This window comes from Schistocerca gregaria, chromosome 1, assembly GCF_023897955.1.
Source record: "Schistocerca gregaria isolate iqSchGreg1 chromosome 1, iqSchGreg1.2, whole genome shotgun sequence".
NCBI lineage: Eukaryota > Metazoa > Arthropoda > Insecta > Orthoptera > Acrididae > Schistocerca > Schistocerca gregaria.
This window is the reverse complement of record NC_064920.1, coordinates 167,763,888-167,785,783: the sequence shown is the minus strand read 5'-3', so window position 1 is coordinate 167,785,783 and position 21,896 is coordinate 167,763,888. Positions and strand designations below refer to the sequence as shown.

General features: G+C 46.1%; 1 protein-coding gene across 3 annotated transcripts in view; it reads right to left on the bottom strand.

Moving 5' to 3' along the window:
- The window catches only part of LOC126336125 (protein-tyrosine sulfotransferase-like), an 859,377-nt gene that overhangs the window by 9,360 nt on the left and 828,121 nt on the right, over nucleotides 1–21,896 (bottom strand). For all 3 annotated transcript variants that reach the window (XM_049999633.1, XM_049999618.1, XM_049999625.1), the window contains one exon: nucleotides 20,211–20,464. In XM_049999633.1, the coding sequence (XP_049855590.1) occupies nucleotides 20,211–20,464 (254 nt within the window). The remainder of the gene's footprint in view (nucleotides 1–20,210; nucleotides 20,465–21,896) is intronic.

Genomic DNA, 21,896 nt, shown 5'->3' with positions numbered 1-21,896 from the left:
CAAAAAACAAGTGTTGATGCGTATCTTCAACATTAGTGTGATGTGTGACCCCTACGGAAAAGACTGCACCCTTATACCGGTTGGTTATAATTAAATTGAAGCTCCTTATATAGAGAGGTGCAGTGTGGGCTGTAATTATCTCATGGCAATATGCATTTACGACGGAAAAAAATTTTGGGCACCAGGCGCAAATTTGGCGTTGTGAATGCAAGAAAGACGTATAGAAATGACTGCATATGTAATGGTTTAGCAATGGAACGTGGATAGAAAAGGTGAAACAAGTGAACAGGTATAATATTTATTTCATTACTAACCACCGCTTACACAATTTGTTCAGTATGAGCACCGGAGGCATCGACGAAATGCTGCTTGCGTAAAAAGACATGATCAACCTTTGCTCGCGGCGGTTGTAATTGAATCTGAGCAACACGTTTCTGTGTACAGGCCTTCAGGCGATATCCGCAGAGGCAAACGTCACTTGGATTCAGATCAGCTGGTCTTGCACTCCATGCATCTGGAAAATCTCTGGAGACGAACACGTTCGTGCAGAGAAATCTTTCACTGGGCGAGCGACAATGCGCGTTGCTCCATTTGCATGAAAACAACTGTTTTCACACAGATGCGCTCTGCTAAAGCGGGAATCACATGCAGTAAAAGGAGGTCCCGATAACGTGCGGACATCACGGTACACCTGACAGACCGCTTTGGTGTTTTCTCTTCAAAGGAGAACGGACAGTAATAAAGGCGCTTGTGCATCAACATCACACAGTCACATACGGTGAGTGCAGTGGCTCTTCGTGTAAAACACGCGGCTCAGCAGTATGCCAAATTCGGCAGTTCTGTGTACCCACTGCACTCTGTAGTGTAAAATCTGCCTCACACTCCACAGAATAATGCCCAGCATATTTCACGAACGTCGATACTTGGCAATACCGAAGACGAAGAGCCAATTTAGAATGTTGCTACAGATCGTGATGTTTCCGTTGCCGCACCGTCGTCTCGTACGCGTACTAGTGCAAAATAGACTGCAAAACTTACAGTACTGTTAAGCATGGAATAGACAATTCTCACGGCAGCGCACGAGCGTTAGCACTACCTGGGTGACGTGCTGCATGGTCAGTTACAAAAAAATGGTTCAAATGGCTCTGAGCACTATGGGACTGAACTTCTGATGTCATCAGTCCCCTAGAACGTAGAACTACTTAAACCTAACTAACCTAAGGACATATCACACATCCATGCCCGAGGCAGGATTCGAACCTGCGACCGTAGCGGTCTCGCGGTTCCAGACTGAAGCGCCTAGAACCGCTCGGCCATTCCTGCCGGCATGGTCAGTTACAGCGACACCATCCTCGTCAATAACTTCCACATGGATAGAACGCTTTCCTCTTCCAGGTGCCACACCAAGCTCACCGATCTTCGAGTTTCATTATCATCTTCTTGAAACCATTTAATGACATCCGGCCTCTCGTCACACTCTTCCAGTGCAGCGTTATAATTGCTGCAATACCCATAAAATAGTTTAGCGCACGCTCTCTCTTCTCGATGGCTTGTCAAATGACAGCCTGGATGTTATACCGTCACATAAATAGCATACAGCGCCACATTTGCACCTGGTCGCCACATCAGGGACTAATTTGTTCTCCAGCATAAGGCGGTTCCGCATTGACGCATTAGCGAATCTCATCAAGTTTCGCTACCATACGATAATTATAGATCACACTAAGCTTCCGTGAGTACCTGAAATTTAATTATAACCAAACGGTATTTGTAGTGGCATTCAAAAAATTTCATCTTAAGAAATTTCTTCCATGCCTGAAACACATGCAGTGTCGTTTCACGAAGATTTCTGACTGGAGGCTTGTGTGAAAGCATACCTATTCCCATCGCATCATTCAAGGTGCCAAACTTCACCACACTGTTCTGACGGATACCTTCGTCGTACGTCCCGCGCCGGCCGCGGTGGTCTCGCGGTTCTAGGCGCGCAGTCCGGAACCGTGCGACTGCTACGGTCGCAGGTTCGAATCCTGCCTCGGGCATGGGTGTGTGTAATGTCCTTAGGTTAGTTAGGTTTAAGTAGTTCTAAGTTCTAGGGGACTGATAACCACAGCAGTTAAGTCCCATAGTGCTCAAAGCCGTACGTCCCGCATTGTTTTCTGCGATTATTTCACTCTGTGTTGCTTGTCTGTTAGCACTGACAACACTACGCAAACGCCGCTTTTCTCGGTGGTTAAGTGAAGGCCGTCGGCCGCTGTGTTATCCGTGGTGAGAGACAATGCCCGAAATTCGGTATTCTCGGTACACTCTTGATACTGTGGACCTCGGAATGTTGAATTTCCTAACGATTTACGAAATGGAATGCCGCATGCATCTCTCTCTATCTAGCATTCCGCGCTCAGAATCTGTTAATTCCCATCGTGCGGCCACAATGAGCCGTGTCGGCTAGTATCGATTGCGGTCTGCAGATCGAATCTCCGGTTCGTTTTTCCCCTGGTCACCGAATGGTGTTCTAGCGCCGCGTCTTCTGATTTCGAAGGCTTATGAGGCGTGCGAGTATGGAACTGACAGTCACAGGCCACAAAGAGTTGTGTTGGCCGATTTGCTCTGTGGGAACCGTTGTAAGGAGATCGAATTTAGTTGTCATTAACTGATTCTGGTGCTCTGCGAGGGCACCTCCTTCCTGTTGGAGAGCCATGTTGTTTTATATAGTTTGGAGGCGTTAGCGGGCTCTGTTGTTACTGCCTTGCCCTGTGTGGTTCTCTCCTCAGTTGTGAATTTGTCTTTTGCAGGAAGTTTGGTTTCGCCGTTAGTATCGCTTATAGAAACTGTTTGAGCCTGCCCACCTCAGCGTTCTTTGAGTGACCTGTGTTGCTTTCCTGAAAAGTGAGTTAGTTGTGATCAGCAGTTGTGATTTTAATAGTGTTGCTCCTTTCAAATGATGCCTAACATATTATTGTTACCGTCTGCGCAAGTGGCGGGACTGTGCCAGTGGTCGCATGTGCATCTGGTGCTGTCATGAACATTTCTGATTAATGTGCTATTTTAATTATGTTTTAGATTCTAATCTGCCCAGGTCTACGAGGTGCGACAAGTAATGAGACTGATTTTCTTTGCAAGATGTGGCAACCCTGCAGGCTTGCGTAGGCACAATATCTTTAAGCTGCTTCTAGTCCAAGCGGCACATCGATGCAACTCAGTCGCGAGTTGTGCTGTAATAAGTTAACACGTATTTGTGTCTGTCTTCACGGAAATGGAAGTGCATAATATTGCGCAACAGTATGCCCTTTCTTTTCGCGTTACATTGGGTGACGACGACCACTTACGGTAAACTTCAGAAGGCTTTTGGAGAGGGCATTATGTCAAGAGCTCAAGTTTTTCGTTGGCATACAATATGTAGTGAAAGCAGAAGGAATGTTGAAGATGGAGACCGCAGTGGACTACCATCAACCTCACGGATGGATGTCAACTTGGCCAGGGTGCGTGAACTCGTACGATCTGATCGAAGATTATCCGTGAAAATGATTGCAGAAGAACTAAACATCAATCGAGAAACGGTTCATCTAATAAAAACTGAAGATCTTGCATCACGATAATGCGCCATCCCATACTGCTATGTCAGTACAGCAATTTTTAACCTCAAAACAAATTTCAGTACTACCACAGCCACCTTATTCAACAGATACCGCTCCGTGCGACTTTTTTCTCCATTTCCAAACAACATAAGTTGTCCAGAAAGATGTGACGAGGGTCTTGGAGGATATCACAGAAGATAAGTTCCAGAAATGTTACCATCAATTGCCAAAGCTGGAGAAAGTGGAGTGCAATCAGAAAGGAACTACTTTGAAAGAGACAACCCTAAACTTGACTAAAACGGTAAGCAATTTTTTTCCCACATCAGTCTCATTACTTTATTTTCGCACCTCGTATACACCATACACACAGGCCACACACACTCACAAACACGCAATGCTCTCGCGTTGGAAAGCTGGAAAGGAAAATCAGGAGACTGGGCAAGCCTGTTGTGGATCCGTACATTCCTGAAGGCGTTTGCGCTGTGTAGTGAAGTATGCAGCCTCCAATTACGCTGCTGGAATGTGCCATATGGTAACCCAATTATGAATGGTACGACAACAGACCTTACGATTCTTTCCACTTACTATCGAGCGCCTCCTTTAAACAATTACCAAATCAATCCAGTTGTGACAATCAACAGCTCCCCAAATTATGGCCCGAGTAGTTAGTTCGCTGCTTTCTGCGTCCTTTCAGCTGGTTGTAATTGAATACATTGGGGGTCGATTTCATAGCTATAAACACATCTGAGACTCGTTGCTGAACACCACAAAATACGTCCCAATCTCCGAGTTTGTCACTAGATCATTCAAGTCTCTGTTGTCTGTAGTATGGTTTCAGCCATAAGCGAAGTGTAACAAGTCTAGACCTCAATCCAGATCCCAGTAACACGTTCCTTGCAGTTCGTGAAGTCCCTCTGCCTGTGATCTGCGCGCAGATTTCAGCTGTTATCATTCCTGACTTCGCCAGAGCCAGTCTAACAATCCTGCAATGTTCTCGCAGTGCAGTCCTTCTGCAAGGACCTGAGTCCATCTGGTCTCCATTCACTCTGCAGCCACTGCACTATAAGCAACTTTCTGCGAGAGAAATCAGTGTCATACTTACGCCAATGATGACGTCTTCCTCTCAAAGTCCGAAAGACATTAACTACGTGTAAGTCCACATCCTCTGGGCATGCTGTGTAGTGACTTCTACCTGAGAAATCGCAGTAACGTTAGATATACAACATATTCACACGATTTGTCGTCTGTAAGAATGGCTGCTTTCTGTGCTGAATATACTGAAACTAAGCTCGCATAAGGATGAAATTACAATCCAGATATTCCATATGCATGGAAGCAGTGTAGTACCAACCTGATAGCATGCGTCAAGTACCTCATGGGGTAACACTTCCCATTTCCGTCTGTCTACAATCGAATTGGTGACTGGGGAAATCACCTAAGTCTGAATTCTTTCGCAATACGTTCTACGATATTACTGGACTCGTCTTCCGTCAATACACACAGAGTGTGCGTAAAAATCACACTGATCCATTGCCTCATTTCAAAGAAACAAGTACGCAGAAATTGTGGTAATAGCAGAAAAATGTAAGGTATGCCGAGAAGTGGGATATGAAACGTAATTTCGCGGGCAAAAGCAACAAGACGCACTTAATAACGAAAATTGCTGCACCGAAATTCAGCGCCTACATAGAATTCATGTCATACCATCACCATACTACATTAAAAGAAATCTCAAGTAACAATAATCCACCCAAGAAAAAGGTAGCTTACAAATTTGGATGGACGAATTTTCAGTGTACACGCCTATCTTGGATCAAAAAATGGTTCAAATGGCTCTGAGCACTATGGGACTTAACTTCTAAGGTCATCAGTCCCCTAGAACTTAGAACCACTTAAACCTAACTAACCTAAGGACATCACACACATCCATGCCCAAGGCAGGATTCGAACCTGCGACCGTAGCGGTCGCGCGGTTCCAGGCTGTAGCGCCTAGAACAGCTCGGCCACTCCGACCGGCTATCAGGGATCCTACCCAGTCAGTTTTAATAGGAGAGACAAACAGAATCCAAATGAGAACATGACTTTGCATCACAGATTCGTACAATGATCGCAACAGGTCGCGGAAATGATCATCAAAGTGCAGAAGCAGACGTTACAAGAGAGGCGTTGAGCATCTGTGAGAGGATTACAGTTAACATTGCGAGGTCACAAATTAACAAGAAGAGCGAGGCAACGTATTACTTTCTCCCGCGTATATCTCGCGAAATGACCACGATGGGAAAATCAGAGAGAAGCTCTCACAGAGCCTTGCTGATCGACTTTCTCCTCTTGCACAATTCCCGAAGAGAACAGGAAATAGTGAAGTGACAACAGTATCACAAGTATGGTCTGCCACACACCTTACGGTAGTCTGCCGCTTAAAATGTAGAATATGGACATGGTGGTAATTAATAAATTCTGATGTTGCATCCCACGAGGCAAAATATGGTTCTATCTCGCAATCCCACGCTCTAACAGTTGTCTCCTTGAATCTTCCGAGGCCAGCTGGCGCCGGCGGTATACAACAGCCCTTGTGGATTTCAGCAACCGTCCTTCAACCTCGAAGGGGCCTCGTACTGCACTATTTCCGAAGTTCGAGTGGACTACACTCTTGCTCATAAATTAAAAATAATGCTGATACATGGTGAAACAACGCCCTGGCGGGCAGTTTGCGAGTTTAAATCATCTCCGGGTATGACCATGCGGTGCATGTGACCTGCGGTCGTCGCACGGTGGCGCTGGCAGCAGTCCACATACGCAGAGGTGTGTTGGTGCATGTCAGAGTACGGAGGAACGAGTAAGTGTGCAGACGTTTTCAGACGTGCTAATGGCGACTGTGTATTTAAAATGGCTCAAAGGTGACGTTACGAGGGGTGGAATACTAGGGCGTCTGGAGGCTGGTCAAATACAGCAGGTCGTAGCACGGGCCCTCCGCGTGCCACAAAGTGTGATCTCAAGACTATGGCAACGATTCTAGCAGACAGGAAACGTGTCAAGGCGCTACAGTACGGTACGTCCACAGTGTACAACACCACAAGAAGACCGATATCATACCATCAGTGCCCGCAGACTACCACGGAGTACTGCAGGTAGCCTTGCTCGGGACCTTACTGCAGCCACTGGAACAGTTGTCTCCACACACACAGTCTACAGACTACTGAACAGACATGGTTTATTCGCCAGTAGACCTGCAAGGTGCGTTCCACTGACCCCTGGTCACAGGAGAGCCTGTAAAGCCTGGTGTCAAGAACACAGTACATGGTCATTGGAACAGTCGTCCCAGGTTATGTTCACGGACTCCAGGTATAGTCTGCACAGTGATTCTCGCCGGGTTTTCATCTGGCGTGAACCAGGAACCAGATGCCAACCTCTTAACGTCCTTGAAAGGGTCCTGTATGGACGTCGTGGTTTGATGGTGTGGGGTGGGATTATGATTGGTGAACGTACACCCCTGCATGCCTTTGCCACAGGTACTGTAATAGGTCAGGTGTATCGGGACGTCATCTTGCACCAGTACGTCCCGCCTTTTAAGGGGTGCAGTGGGTCCCACCTTCCTCCTGATGGGTGATAACGCACGGCCCCACCTAGCTGCCATCGAGTACCTTGAAACAGAAGATATCAGGTGAATGGAGTGGCCTGCCTGTTCTCCAGACCTAAACCCCATCGAGCACGTCTTGGATGCTCTCGGTCGACGCATCGCTGCACGTCTTCAAACCCCTACGACACTTCAGGAGCTCCGACAGGCACTGGTGCAAGAATGGGAGGTCATATCATAGCAGCCACCTGATCCAGATTATGCCAACCCGTTGTGCGGCCTGTGCATGGTGATCATATGCCATACTAATGTCGAGGTACATGCGCAGGGAACAGTCCATTTTGTAGCACATGTGTTTAGGGACAGTTTTCACAACTTATCACCAATGCCGGGGACTTACAGATCTGTGTCGTGTCTGCTGTCTATGTGCCTATCCTATTAGCGCCAGTTTTGTATAGTGCAACGTTGTGTGGTATCACAAACTGCAATTATCGTTAATTTATGAGCATGAGTACCTATTTGTCTTTTTTTCTCTAATAAGGAATGACTATAAGACCATGAGATATCACGGAACCACACTGATGAAACACAAACAAATGTATACATGAGCTATATTGTGGTGATGTACATTTACGAAGATGGCCCAGGAAGTAACGCACTACATCCTTTTTCCTTCAATAATTATTAATTCCACACAATAAGAAAGATGAAATAATCATGTTTTATGTACGACCCTAGCTTTCCACGTTATCTCCTTCCAGTTCTTTATCATTTTGGTAGCAGTTCTTGTTGTGAATCCGAAGCCCTTTTTTCTCCGCTCAATATGAGTTTCATCACCTGTCACTATCCGAGACAAGGAGGTATAAAATGGGCACGGTTGTTGCAAAAACACTAAGGACAAATGTTTATCCGAGACATCTGCATTTTTTCATCAACTGTCACAGTACGGGCCAGATATGGCTTCCCACTCAGCAGCAGGACGTGTCGACGACTCAGAACAAATGTTTTTTCTGTTAGATTTGTGTTCCACTGTAAGATAACGTGGAACACATCCAGCACAAAATTTTGAGTATCCAAGAGCGCAGATAACTGCATCAACGCTACCTTCACTGCTTGACAGCACCTGCACCTGTCGAATCATAACTCGTCCATCATCGCGAATGAGAACATACACACGCAGCAAATTGTCATGTGTGAGAGTCGCGGATAGTCTCCCAGCTCGCTGCAAATCGTGCAGCTCCGCCGAACTGCCTTCTGATGCATTCGCCAGCTCCAGACTGCTGATGTTCCACATATTTTCACAAACGTTCGCGATTGTTTACCACAGTTCCTTTCTCCGTAGTGAGAAAATCAATGACGACACACTGATTGTAAATTACTTCACATGCAGACGCCATTTTGAAACACTGCTGCGACAACGCTGTCTGGTTTGAGGCAACGGAAATTTCGCGTTTGCACTCAGGAAATTTAAAAAAAAATTTACACCTAACGTTTCGCATTAGCAACGTTGTTTCCGGGTGAGAAAGAAAAAGCTGGACAACTGTACCGGAAAAAAGTAGAAAGGAAATCGGCGGCGCTCTTAGCGCTTTTTGGGGATTGCAGACCCCCCCCCCCCTCCCCCTCGCCACGCCGCTCCAGACATCACACACCACACCACCATCCGTTTGTTTTTAATGTTTTCAATTGTCACAGATTTTTATCTTGTTGCACAAAATTAAGATCCCATATTACAACCAATGCAAGCAACAACGCGGGCACTTGAAAGACACATATGACGCCTATCGTTACAGTGCGAGAGCCCTGTAACATACACTCCTGGAAATTGAAATAAGAACACCGTGAATTCATTGTCCCAGGAAGGGGAAACTTTATTGACACATTCCTGGGGTCAGATACATCACATGATCACACTGACAGAACCACAGGCACATAGACACAGGCAACAGAGCATGCACAATGTCGGCACTAGTACAGTGGATATCCACCTTTCGCAGCAATGCAGGCTGCTATTCTCCCATGGAGACGATCGTAGAGATGCTGGATGTAGTACTGTGGAACGGCTTGCCATGCCATTTCTACCTGGCGCCTCAGTTGGACCAGCGTTCGTGCTGGACGTGCACACCGCGTGAGACGACGCTTCATCCAGTCCCAAACATGCTCAGTGGGGGACAGATCCGGAGATCTTGCTGGACAGGGTAGTTGACTTACACCTTCTAGAGCACGTTGGGTGGCACGGGATACATGTGGACGTGCATTGTCCTGTAGGAACAGCAAGTTCCCTTGCCGGTCTAGGAATGGTAGAACGATGGGTTCGATGACGGTTTGGATGTACCGTGAACTATTCAGTGTCCCCTCGACGATCACCAGAGGTGTACGGCCAGTGTAGGAGATCGCTCCCCACACCATGATGCCGGGTGTTGGCCCTGTGTGCCTCGGTCGTATGCAGTCCTGATTGTGGCGCTCACCTGCACGGCGCCAACACGCATACGACCATCATTGGCACCAAGGCAGAAGCGACTCTCATCGCTGAAGACGACACGTCTCCATTCGTCCCTCCATTCACGCCTGTCGCGACACCATTGGAGGCGGGCTGCACGATGTTGGGGCGTGAGCGGAAGACGGCCTAACGGTATGCGGTACCGTAACCCAGCTTCATGGAGACGGTTGCGAATGGTCCTCGCCGATACCCCAGGAGCAACAGTGTCCCTAATTTGCTGGGAAGTGGCGGTGCAGTCCCCTACGGCACTGCGTAGGATCCTACGGTCTTGGCGTGCATCCGTGCGTCGCTGCGGTCCGGTCCCTGGTCGACGGGCACGTGCACCTTCCGCCGACCACTGGCGACTACATCGATGTACTGTGGAGACCTCACGCCCCACGTGTTGAGCAATTCGGCGGTACGTCCACCCGGCCTCCCGCATGCCCACTATACGCCCTCGCTCAAAGTCCGTCAACTGCACATACGGTTCACGTCCACGCTGTCGCGGCATGCTACCAGTGTTAAAGACTGCGATGGAGCTCCGTATGCAACGGCAAACTGGCTGACACTGACGGCGACACTGACGGCGGCGGTGCACAAATGCTGCGCAGCTAGCGCCATTCGACGGCCAACACCGCGGTTCCTGGTGTGTCCGCTGTGCCGTGCGTGTGATCATTGCTTGTACAGCCCTCTCGCAGTGTCCGGAGCAAGTATGGTGGGTCTGACACACCGGTGTCAATGTGTTCTTTTTTCCATTTCCAGGAGTGTATATGCCTGAATAGGTCGCGCGCAAAATTGCTGTTTGGTGAGGGTAGGTATCTTCGTGATCGATTTGTATTTGAGCTATGAAGATAGGGTAAAAAGTTTTTGGTTTAGCCCGGACCAACGGTCGTTCATACACCCATTCGAACATCTGTCTTACTGTAGCTATGTTACAGTATGTTGAACAAGATTTGAATTCGTTTGCAAAAGATTTTAATTGTGCTGAAATTAATGCTCATATAACAGCACCATTCGTATGTGCATCGTTCATATTTTACGTGCAAATACAGAGACCTTTAAATAACTCCGGACTGGAGCGAGACTGATGGCTCAAATTTGGTTTACCGATACATTGGCCTTTCGTCTAAGTTAAGTTTTATCGCTTGGAAAAAAAAAAATCCTACGGTCGTGAGTTTTTCACGCGCTCCTCTTACATGTTTCAAAGTTGTCAGAGTAGGTTCAAATTTTGTGAGAAATTTCCACAAATATTAGTAAGTAATGGTGATCCTGTCTCGTGAAAGCTTTATCCATTGCCACGATATAAGGAACATGTTTCGAAGACAATAAAAAATCCTATGCCGGATCAACCGCCGCGTTAGTCACATCGGTTGCCAAGCTATGGCGGTCTAAAGTCAAACCTATAGTAGGGTAAAAGCTGGGAACCACAATGAAAAATGCTCCTATCGTAGGACAAAAATAGGCGATTATGTCCTGGGCAGAGTTAGGGATGTAAAAGAAAGCAGCTAACTTTCCAACTTATCTGGCAGCTTCAAATGCATTTAAATCGAAATATCTTCACATATACGCGTTTTTTAGGAGTTAACACTCCTTTCCCAGCGCAGTGAGCTCTCTCAGACCCACCCCCTGTCACGTATGGCGAAGCCTGTACGAACAAACAGACACAAATTTATGTGCTTCTCGAAAGTGGGATGCATCTACAATATGAAGTATGAGAGAACGGACGTGCATGTATAATACGAAGTATCCCTAAGTGGAATGAATGCATAATAAACTTTAATGACACGGGGTGTCATTTTGCATGACACTACAAATGCTATTGTAACATCACATGATGGCTTCTGTCATGATACATGACATGACATGACATCACGTCCATGTACTTGACACGTTCCAATATACTACGTGACATGGGTACTAATACCAACAAGTAAAACAGCGGGGAATATGTCAAGATGTTTTGATTTAAATGTGTATGAGGCTTCCAGATAAGTTGAAACCCCCCCCCCCCCCCCATCTTTTTCATCCCTGACTCTGCATAGGACATATTCGCCTTTTTTGTGTACTATAGGAGCACCTTCTATTCTGACATGTTGAATAGTCAGGTCTACTGCCGGATGTTTGTGTCGCTCTGGTACAATATTTCGGCCACGAACTCGTTGCCTTCTTCAGGTGCTACCTGAGACTGTCTCAGGTAGCAACTGAAGAAGACAACGAGTTACGTGGCCGAAATATTGTGCCAGAGCGACACAAACATCCGGCAGTAGACCCGATTATTCAACATGTCAAGATCTCGCCGGGATAGTCTGAAGAGTTACATCTTCCATTCTGGTTAGCCGAATGTTTAAGCTTGGAAGATATTTTGCTTTTTTCGTTGCGTAGTTCGTTTTCGTTCCAGTTTTGTGAACCATTTAGCTTCTTCGTGCTACTCGTCGTCTTACACAGACTAAGTTTTTTTTTTTTAACAAAGAATAACAGCTAACACATTCCTGGTAACTGACAGTCAAACCAATATCAACTTGTATACAAATTCTTTTTTCTCCAGTTGTCCGGAAATTACGAGTGGTGACCAAGGCGCAACTCGGCAGAGCCTTTTCCTCCGGCGCCCTAGGCGCGCGGACCTGCGTGGCCGATACGTAAAGAGGCCATTAGAGACGGAGAACAAAATCCGTCTGGAAAAACACGGGGCACGAAATCGGCCGCGTCCTACTAAGAACGAACCATCGCCATTGTCACTGACAAGGAGGTCACACTAGAATCAGACTTTCGTATTTTTTTTATTTATGATCAAATTACTCTAAGCACTATGGAACTTAACATCTGAGGTCATCAGCCCCTCAGACTTAGAACTACTTAAACCCACCTAACCTATGGACATCACACGCATCCATGCCCGAGGCATGATTCGAACCTGTGACCGTAGCAGCCGCGTGGTTCTGGACTGAATCGCCTAGAACCGATCGACCACAGCGACCGGCTTGTATATATGGTACGTGGAATTGAGAACTCAAATATCACACTCTCAAAGCAATCCGATTAAACTCTCAAAAATTCTCGAGAAGATCGACTTTGAACTTCGCAGACCATGTTCAATATGGTTAAGTATGCTCTTTTTCTGTTCAACAAGCAGTGTGGCCTTGGGCTAGTGGGATCGCCTGACATTTGGAGAATACAGTTCAATTGCTGAGGGAATAAAATTTTTAAACAAACGTGTATTTTCCATGAACATTTCAACGAAGTGCAAAATAGAGATGGAATACATTTATTTGTAATGTCTTTTTTTTAAAATTTATGTACCTTTGATAAAAAGATCGGTAATCAAGAATTTATGTTTGAAATGAAAACTAGACTTTTGTGTGTGATATGTAATTAGAAATAAAAAGAAGAGCATTATTCAAAAAAAGTGAGTTCGATGTATTAATTAGCATATATCTGATGAATTTTATATTTAAATGACGTAGATATTTGAAATGAACGAAAAAAAACGAAAACAATGATGACGAAACCGAGAGTCGAACCAGCGATTACTGATCTCGAGCGCTACCGATTTCTTCTGATCTCTATGAATTCTACGCTTGAAGAAAGTGCTCGTACAAAAACGAACTCACGATCCCCGTGTGGCAACTGACGACTCTCAAGCAGCTCCAGACTCTATGTCGAAAAACCTGCCTTATTTCAGTGTATTAAACAGGGTCGGAAAACTCTGAAGTCGATTTTCTCGAAAATTTTTGAAATTCGCATTGAACTGCTTTGAGAGAGTGCTGTTTGAGTTCTGAACTTAACGTGTCATACATCGAAAAAATTACAAAAATCCGATTGCCGTGTCGTGTCCATATACCTCATTAACGTAAATCACCGAAAACCTAAAACCGAATCTTGGGACGGGTATTTCAAACCCGCTATTTACAAACTCCAGTCCACTGTGTTTAGAACTGCACAACTTCGCTCGGTGTAAGACTTAAGCCATGGAAGCCAAATGGTGATTTGTATCCATATTACCTTGGATAAATTTCCAGTATAACAGCTGCACTTCATCACTCGGTACCTGTGGGTACGACGCTACGTTCCTTTCTTGTTGCTACCCTCATTGGATACTAATATTTTCTTGCAATACTTCATACCCAGCAACAAACACTCATGACCAAATGACTTAGAGATGGCTGCTGACACACACACACACACACACACACACACACACACACACACAGAATCCTGTAGGAACAAGGCCAAACATTAAGTTTCTGGAGAAACAAATCAGTATCCATCCACAAAAAGCCATTTTTGTCATATAATGGTTTATCCGTACACGGCATCTCGGGAACAAAAGATGCAAGTCTCCCTAGTTTTCCAGAAACACGTTCCACTCTGTGCCACATCGTCGGCTGCTCATACGGAGTACATATGTGATCGGCTGGACGGAAACTAACCCAGGAGAACCTAATGCTTACACTGAACGGTGAAGGTTCAGAAGGAATGAGAATACCATCGGGTAATCTCCACGGAAGCGTATAAGAACTTCTAATCTTCTCAGTATAAATAAACGATTTATCATAAAAGAATCAGCAGCACTGCGATATTGTTCGCTGACGGTGTTGTAGTCTACTGCAAAGTATGGACGTTGGACGACAGTAACGAATTGCATGAAAACTTTGACAACATTTACACTTGGGGTAACGAATGGGAACTTACTTTATATGAGAAAATGGGACAATTTTTATTTCGTCCGTCTCAGTTGGATGTAAAATTCAGCTATAGTGGTTACCGTTTTCCGGCTGACACGCCCATCCTCAAACCACACAGCTCGCTGTTAACCGTAATTATTCACACAGTATAGTTCCAAAAGGCAAGCCCGCATCTCGTGGTCGTGCGGTAGCGTTCTCGCTTCCCAGGCCCGGGTTCCCGGGTTCGATTCCCGGCGGGGTCAGGAATTTTCTCTGCCTCGTGATGGCTGGGTGTTGTGTGATGTCCTTAGGTTAGTTAGGTTTAAGTAGTTCTAAGTTCTAGGGGACTGATGACCATAGATGTTAAGTCCCATAGTGCTCAGAGCCATTTGAACCAAAAGGCAACAACAGCTTCTGTACAGCAAAGTGTACAGTGGACAACAAGTACCCTCACTGACCTTTATCTCTGTGTCCATTGCAGCTGACTGGCACAATCAAGCTCAGTTTGCTCCAATGGACACACAGGCAAAAATCAAGGGGGTACTTACGGCCCACTGTATACTTCGCTGTACGAAAGCTGCTGACGTCTTTTGTGTGAATAATTACCGTTAATAGCAAGGTATGTGGTCTGAGAATGGGCGTGTCAGCGTAGATGTTGATAAACGTAAGATACTGCATGTAGCCAAAAGAAAGAACCCGACATTAAGAGATTGGCGGTCAGCCTTTTGGGCGCGTCACATCGGACAGGTATATAGAAGTAACATTAAGAGGAGATATGAAAAGGAGCGATCACGTGGATTCAGTGTTAAGGAACGTAAAACAGACAACTTGGATTTTTGGAAGGATTCTGGGAGAGGGCAGTGCTTTTGTCTGCAGAAGACGCTAGTACGACCTCATGCTCATAAATTAAGGATAATGCTGGTACATGGTGAAACAACGCCCTGGCGGGCAGATTGCAGGTTTAAATCACCTCGGAGTATGACCATTTGATGCATTTGACCTGCGGTCGTCGCACGGTGGGGCTGGCAGCAGTCCACATGTGCTGAGGTGTGTTGGTGCATGTCAGAGTACGATGAAGCGAGCAAGTGTGCAGAAGTTTCCAGACCTAATGGTGACTGTGTGTTGAAAATGGCTCACAGAAAAATAATTGATGACATGAGCGGTAGAATAGTAGGGCGACTGGAGGCTGGTCAAACACAGCAGGACTTAGCACGGGCCCTCTGTGTGCCACGAAGTGTGATCTCAAGACTATGGCAACGATTCTAGCAGACAGGAAACGTGTCCAGGCGCTACAGTACGGTACGTCCACAGTGTACAACACCACAAGAAGACCGATATCTCTCAATCAGTCCCCACACACGGCCACGGAATACTGCAGGTAGACTTGCTCGGGAGCTTACTGCAGACACTGGAACAGTTGTCTCCAGACACACAGTCTACAGCCGACTGAAAAGACATGCTTTATTCGTCCGGAGACATGCAAGGTGCGTTCCACTGACACCCTGGTAACAGGAGAGCCCTTAAAGCCTGGTGTCAAAAACACAATAAATGGTAATTGGAACAGTGGTCCCAGGTTATATTCACGGACGAGTCCAGGTATAGTCTGAACAGTGGTTCTCGCCGAGTTTTCATCTGGCGTGAACCAGGAACCACATACCAACTCCTTAATGTCCTTGAAAAGGACGTAGGATTATGATTGGTGCACGTACAACCCTGCATGTCTTTGACAGAGGAACTGTAACAGGTCAGGTGTATCGGGACGTCAATTTGCATCAGTATGTCTGCCTTTTCAGGGGTGCAGTGACTCTCACCTACCTCCTGATGGATGACAACGCACGGACCTAACGAGCTGCCATCGTGGGGGAGTACCCTGAAACAGAAGGTATCAGGCGAATGGAATGGCCTGCCTGTTCCCCGGACCTAAACCCCATCGAGCACGTCTGGAATGCTCTCGGTCAACGTATCGTTGCACGTCTTCAAACCCCTAGGACACTTCAGGAGCTCCGACAGGCACTGGTGCAAGAATGGGAGGCTATATCCCAGCAGCTGCTCGACCACCTGATCCAGAGTATGCCAAACCGTTGTGCGGCTTGGCATGGTGATCATATCCCATAATGATGTCGGGGTACATGAGCAGGAAATAGTGGCGTTTTGTAGTACATGAGTTTCGGGGCAGTTTTCTCAACTTATCACCAATACCGTGGTCTTACAGATATGTCTCGTGTATGTTCCCTACATCTACATCTACATGACTACTCTGCAATTCACATTTAAGTGCTTGGCAGAGGGTTCATCGAACCACAATCATACTATCTCTCTACTATTCCACTCCCGAACAGCGAGCGGGAAAAACGAACACCTAAACCTTTCTGTTCGAGCTCTGATTTCTCTTATTTTATTTTGATGATCATTCCTACCTATGTAGGTTGGGCTCAACAAAATATTTTCGCATTCGGAAGAGAAAGTTGGTGACTGAAATTTCGTAAAAAGGTCTCGCCGCGACGAAAAACGTCTATGCTGTAATGACTTCCATCCCAACTCGTGTATCATATCTGCCACACTCTCTCCCCTATAACGCGATAATACAAAACGAGCTGCCCTTTTTTGCACCCTTTCGATGTCCTCCGTCAATCCCACCTGGTAAGGATCCCACACCGCGCAGCAATATTCTAACTGAGGACGAACGAGTGTAGTGTAAGCTGTCTCTTTAGTGGACTTGTTGCATCTTCTAAGTGTCCTGCCAATGAAGCGCAACCTTTGACTCGCCTTCCCGACAATATTATCTATGTGGTCCTTCCAACTGAAGTTGTTCGTAATTTTAACACCCAGGTACTTAGTTGAATTGACAGCCTTGAGAATTGTACTATTTATCGAGTAATCGAATTCCAACGGATTTCTTTTGGAACTCATGTGGATCATCTCACACTTTTCGTTATTTAGCGTCAACTGCCACCTGACACACCATACAGCAATCTTTTCTAAATCGCTTTGCAGCTGATACTGGTCTTCGGATGACCTTACTAGACGGTAAATTACAGCATCATCTGCGAACAGTCTAAGAGAACTGCTCAGATTGTCACCCAGGTCATTTATATAGATAACGAACAGTAGAGGTCCCAGGACGCTTCCCTGGGGAACACCTGATATCACTTCAGTTTTACTCGATGATTTGCCGTCTATTACTACGAACTGCGACCTTCCTGACAGGAAATCACGAATCCAGTCGCACAACTGAGACGGTACCCCAAAGCTCCGCAGCTTGATTTGAAGTCGCTTGTGAGGAACGGTGTCAAAAGCTTTCCGGAAATCTAGAAATACGGAATCAACTTGAGATCCCCTGTCGATAGCGGCCATTACTTCGTGCGAATAAAGAGCTAGCTGCGTTGCACAAGAGCGATGTTTTCTGAAGCCATGCTGATTACGTGTCAATAGATCGTTCCCTTCGAGGTGATTCATAATGTTTGAATACAGTATATGCTCCAAAACCCTACTGCAAACCGACGTCAATGATATAGGTCTGTAGTTAAATGGATTACTCCTACTACCCTTCTTGAACACTGGTGCGACCTGCGCAACTTTCCAATCTGTAGGTACAGATCTATCGGTGAGCGAGCGGTTGTATATGAGTGCTAAGTAGGGAGCTATAGTATCAACGTAATCTGAAAGGAACCTAATCGGTGTACAATCTGGACCTGAAGACTTGCCCGTATCAAGCGATTTGAGTTGCTTCGCAACCCCTAAGGTATCTACTTCTAAGAAACTCATGCTACCAGATGTTCGCGTTTCAAATTCTGGAATATTCCATTCGTCTTCCCTGGTGAAAGAATTTCGGAAAACTGCGTTCAATAACTCGCCTTTAGCGGCACAGTCGTCGATAACACTACCATCGGCACTGCGCAGCGAAGGTATTGACTGCGTCTTGCCGCTTGTGTACTTTACATACGACCAGAATTTCTTCGGATTTTCTACCAAATTTCGAGACAATGTTTCGTTGTGGAACCTATTAAAGGCATCTCGCATCGAAGTACGTGCCAAATTTCGCGCGTCTGTAAATTTTAGCCCATCTTCAGGATTTCGCGTTCTTCTGAACTTCGCATGCTTTTTCCGTTGCCTCTGCAACAGCGTTCGGACCTTTTTTGTGTACCACGGGGGATCCGTTCCATCTCTTACCAACTTATGAGGTATGAATATCTCAATTGCTGTTGCTACTATATCTTTGAATTTGAGCCACATCTCGTCTACATTTGCATAGTCAGTTCGGAAGGAATGGAAATTGTCTTTTAGGAAGGCTACTAGTGGCATTTTATCCGCTTTTTTAAATAAAATTATTTTGCGTTTGTTTCTGATGGATTTGGAAGAAATGGTATTGAGCCTAGCTACAATGACCTTGTGATCACTAATCCCTGTATCAGTCATGATGCTCTCTATCAGCTCTGGATTGTTTGTGGCCAAGAGGTCAAGTGTGTTTTCGCAACCATTTACAATTCGCGTGGGTTCGTGGACTAACTGCTCGAAATCATTTTCGGAGAATGCATTTAGGACAATCTCGGAAGACGTTTTCTGCCTACCACCGGTTTTGAACAAGTATTTTTGCCAACATACCGAGGGTAGGTTGAAGTCCCCACCAACTATAACCGTATGAGTGGGGTATTTATTTGTTACGAGACTCAAACTTTCTCTGAACTGTTCCGCAACTGTATCATCGGAGTCTGGGGGTCGGTAGAAGGAGCCAATTATTAACTTAATTGGCTGTTAAGTATAACCTCCACCCATACCAATTCGCACGGAGTATCTACTTCGACTTCACTACAAGATAAACCACTACTGACAGACACAAACACTCCACCACCAATTCTGCCTAATCTATCTTTCCTGAACACCGTCTGAGACTTCGTAAAAATTTCTGCAGAACTTATTTCGGGCTTTAGCCAGCTTTCTGTACCTATAACGATATCAGGTTCCGTGCTTTCTATTAGCGGTTGAAGCTCAGGGACTTTTCCAGCGCAACTACAACGTCCTGTAATTGCCAAGCACCCTTTGACATTGCAGCCCATGCCGCACTTTCCCGAGGCCTTCTAACCTAAACAACCGCCCAGTCCACGCCACACAGCCTCCGCTACCCGTGTGCCTATCCTATTAGCGAACGCACACGCTATGCCAGAACTCGTACGGGACTTGGTAGATTAATCAGCCACGAGTAATGAGTATGATTGGCAAAGATCTATTAGGCGCACTACGAATGTTGGGAATGTGGGTCTCACGGGGAGTGTGCAAAGGATAAGTCCCTGCAGGCGCTCTCTCCTCTGTGCCCTCAGTGGCTCAGATGGATAGAGCGTTGCCATGTAAGCAGGAGATTCCGGGTTCGAGTCCCGGTCGGGGCACACATTTTCAACACGTCCCCAATGAAGTATATCAACGCCTGTTTGCAGCTAGGGTGTCCATTTAATTATCACTTCGTTATGCTATTAGCGCCAGTTTTGCGTAGTGGCACGTTGTGTGGCACCACATTCTGCAATTATCCTTAATTTATGACCATGAGTGTAGATTACAGTGTTCCTGAGATTGGACTACTCATCAAGTACCCACAACAAAAGCCACGGTACAAATTCAGAGACTCACAGCTAGTCCGGTAGTGTCCATATAAAAGTGTAGCAGAGACGTTCGGAAAGCAAAATGGTAATTGTTGAAAGGAAGAGGGCGTCATTCTCTCGATATTTTATTGGAAAAATTTACAGAACCTGTACTCAATGAAAGACTGTACGACTATTAGGCTGTCACCGTTGCAGTCTCGCCCAGGATTACGAGGACGAGCTGAGACAGGGATTAGGGTTCGTGCAGAAGTACAGAGACCGGCACTCACTCAATACACGAACCGAATGGCACCGATAATGGTAGGAAATAGCTCGGCGTAGCCGCACGGCACTCACTTTGAGAGGGAGACGCCGCCCGGCTTGTTGATGAGCTCCTCGTGGTGCAGCACGGACTCGTTCCAGGGCACGTCGAGGAACTTGAGGACGCGCGCCATCCACTGGCGCGGGTGCAGCACCAGCTGCTCGTACGGCACCATGAGGCAGCGCGACGGCCCCACCTCGCGGCACTGGCCGTGCATCACGTGAACCGCCGAGTTCCACTTGCCCAGGCACTGCCGGTAGCTCGTCAGGTCGAAGCCCGTTATCGTCACCTGCGGCAAGCGTTTCAACAAAATCATCATTGAAGCGAATTTCCCACTGATCAACAAAGCGCAGCTGTTAACAACAACCCGAAGTACAGGGTGGGGCAAATAAAAGTGGCCCGGACGAGTGGGTAGGACTGGATGTCAATTTATGGCAGCATTAATGGAGGAGGAAAAGACGTTCGGTTACTTTCAACAGGATAGAGCAACTGCCCATACACCTGTCCACACCCTGGAGCATATTTGCCCTATTATTATTATTATTATTATTATTATTATAATCATTGTATGCATCAATTACAGTAATACACATTTAGCAAAACAAAGAAGTATATATAAAAATGAACATGTGAAATTATATACAGTACACAAGTTATAAAACGACTCAGACTACACTCGGATGTTGATGGACTCGATCCAGTGGAGTGCCTCGTGGGATGCTTGATGGAGCTTCTCAATGCCACCAGGCAAGCGTCTCATTTGACATTCATTCATGTTGCGTACATAGTTCCGCGTAGTCAGTGCGTACACAACTTTCTCACTAGAGCGCGCCCTGCTAAGCACAACAGCGCACGCGCAGCGCTCGTCCGTCTCCACACTGCGAGATGGCGCTGTCTTAGAGACGGACCAAATTCTGCTTCCGCCGATCCACGTATTAATATGTAATGCAGCCAATGAGATTGCTGCTAACGTAGAACCTTTTCTCCTCACGGATCACAGTCGCGCAGTGATACCTGAACGCTCGATCTCCGATTAGTCAGTCTGCATTTATCTGCACCTGTCTGTACCAGTCTACATTAGTCTGTACAAGCCTATAGCCAATTTTCAGTCTGCGCCTAATAAGATTACCATATTCCTGTTCATAGCCATGAAGAGAAATGTATAGACACTTTGTCAAGTATCAGAGATATGTGAGAATAAGATTAACGTACCAAGACCAAAGGAACTTCAGATTGTCAATTGTAAATAGCATCAAGAATAAAAAAAAGTTAAGTTATTTTTATGCTCGTTATTATTTTAATGTGTCTGAAAATTAATCAAGTTCTGTTTAAAGTTGGTCACCGTCAATCTGCTACTCTAAGCGTGCAAGTGCCATTTCTATTGTCTGACCTAACGGCAGAGGATAAACACGCCACGATAAGACACTCGCCTACTTCGATAGAGCGACAAGTCAAATAATCTGCTGGTCTGTATACCGAAGGTCTTACAGTACGCACACCACAATTCACAATGTGGCTCATTGTTTTGGTGTCACCACAGTCACACAAACTGTCACTTGAAAAGCCCCACTTGTGTATATTCTATTTGCACCTACCCTACTCAGTCCGATATCTGTTCAACTGCACCCACACCTCCCTTGGTTGGTGGAAGCCTGGAACTGCAACAGTTGGATTCTCTACAAGTTCGTGGTTTAGGGTTCGTGTAGCTTGCCACTCACGTT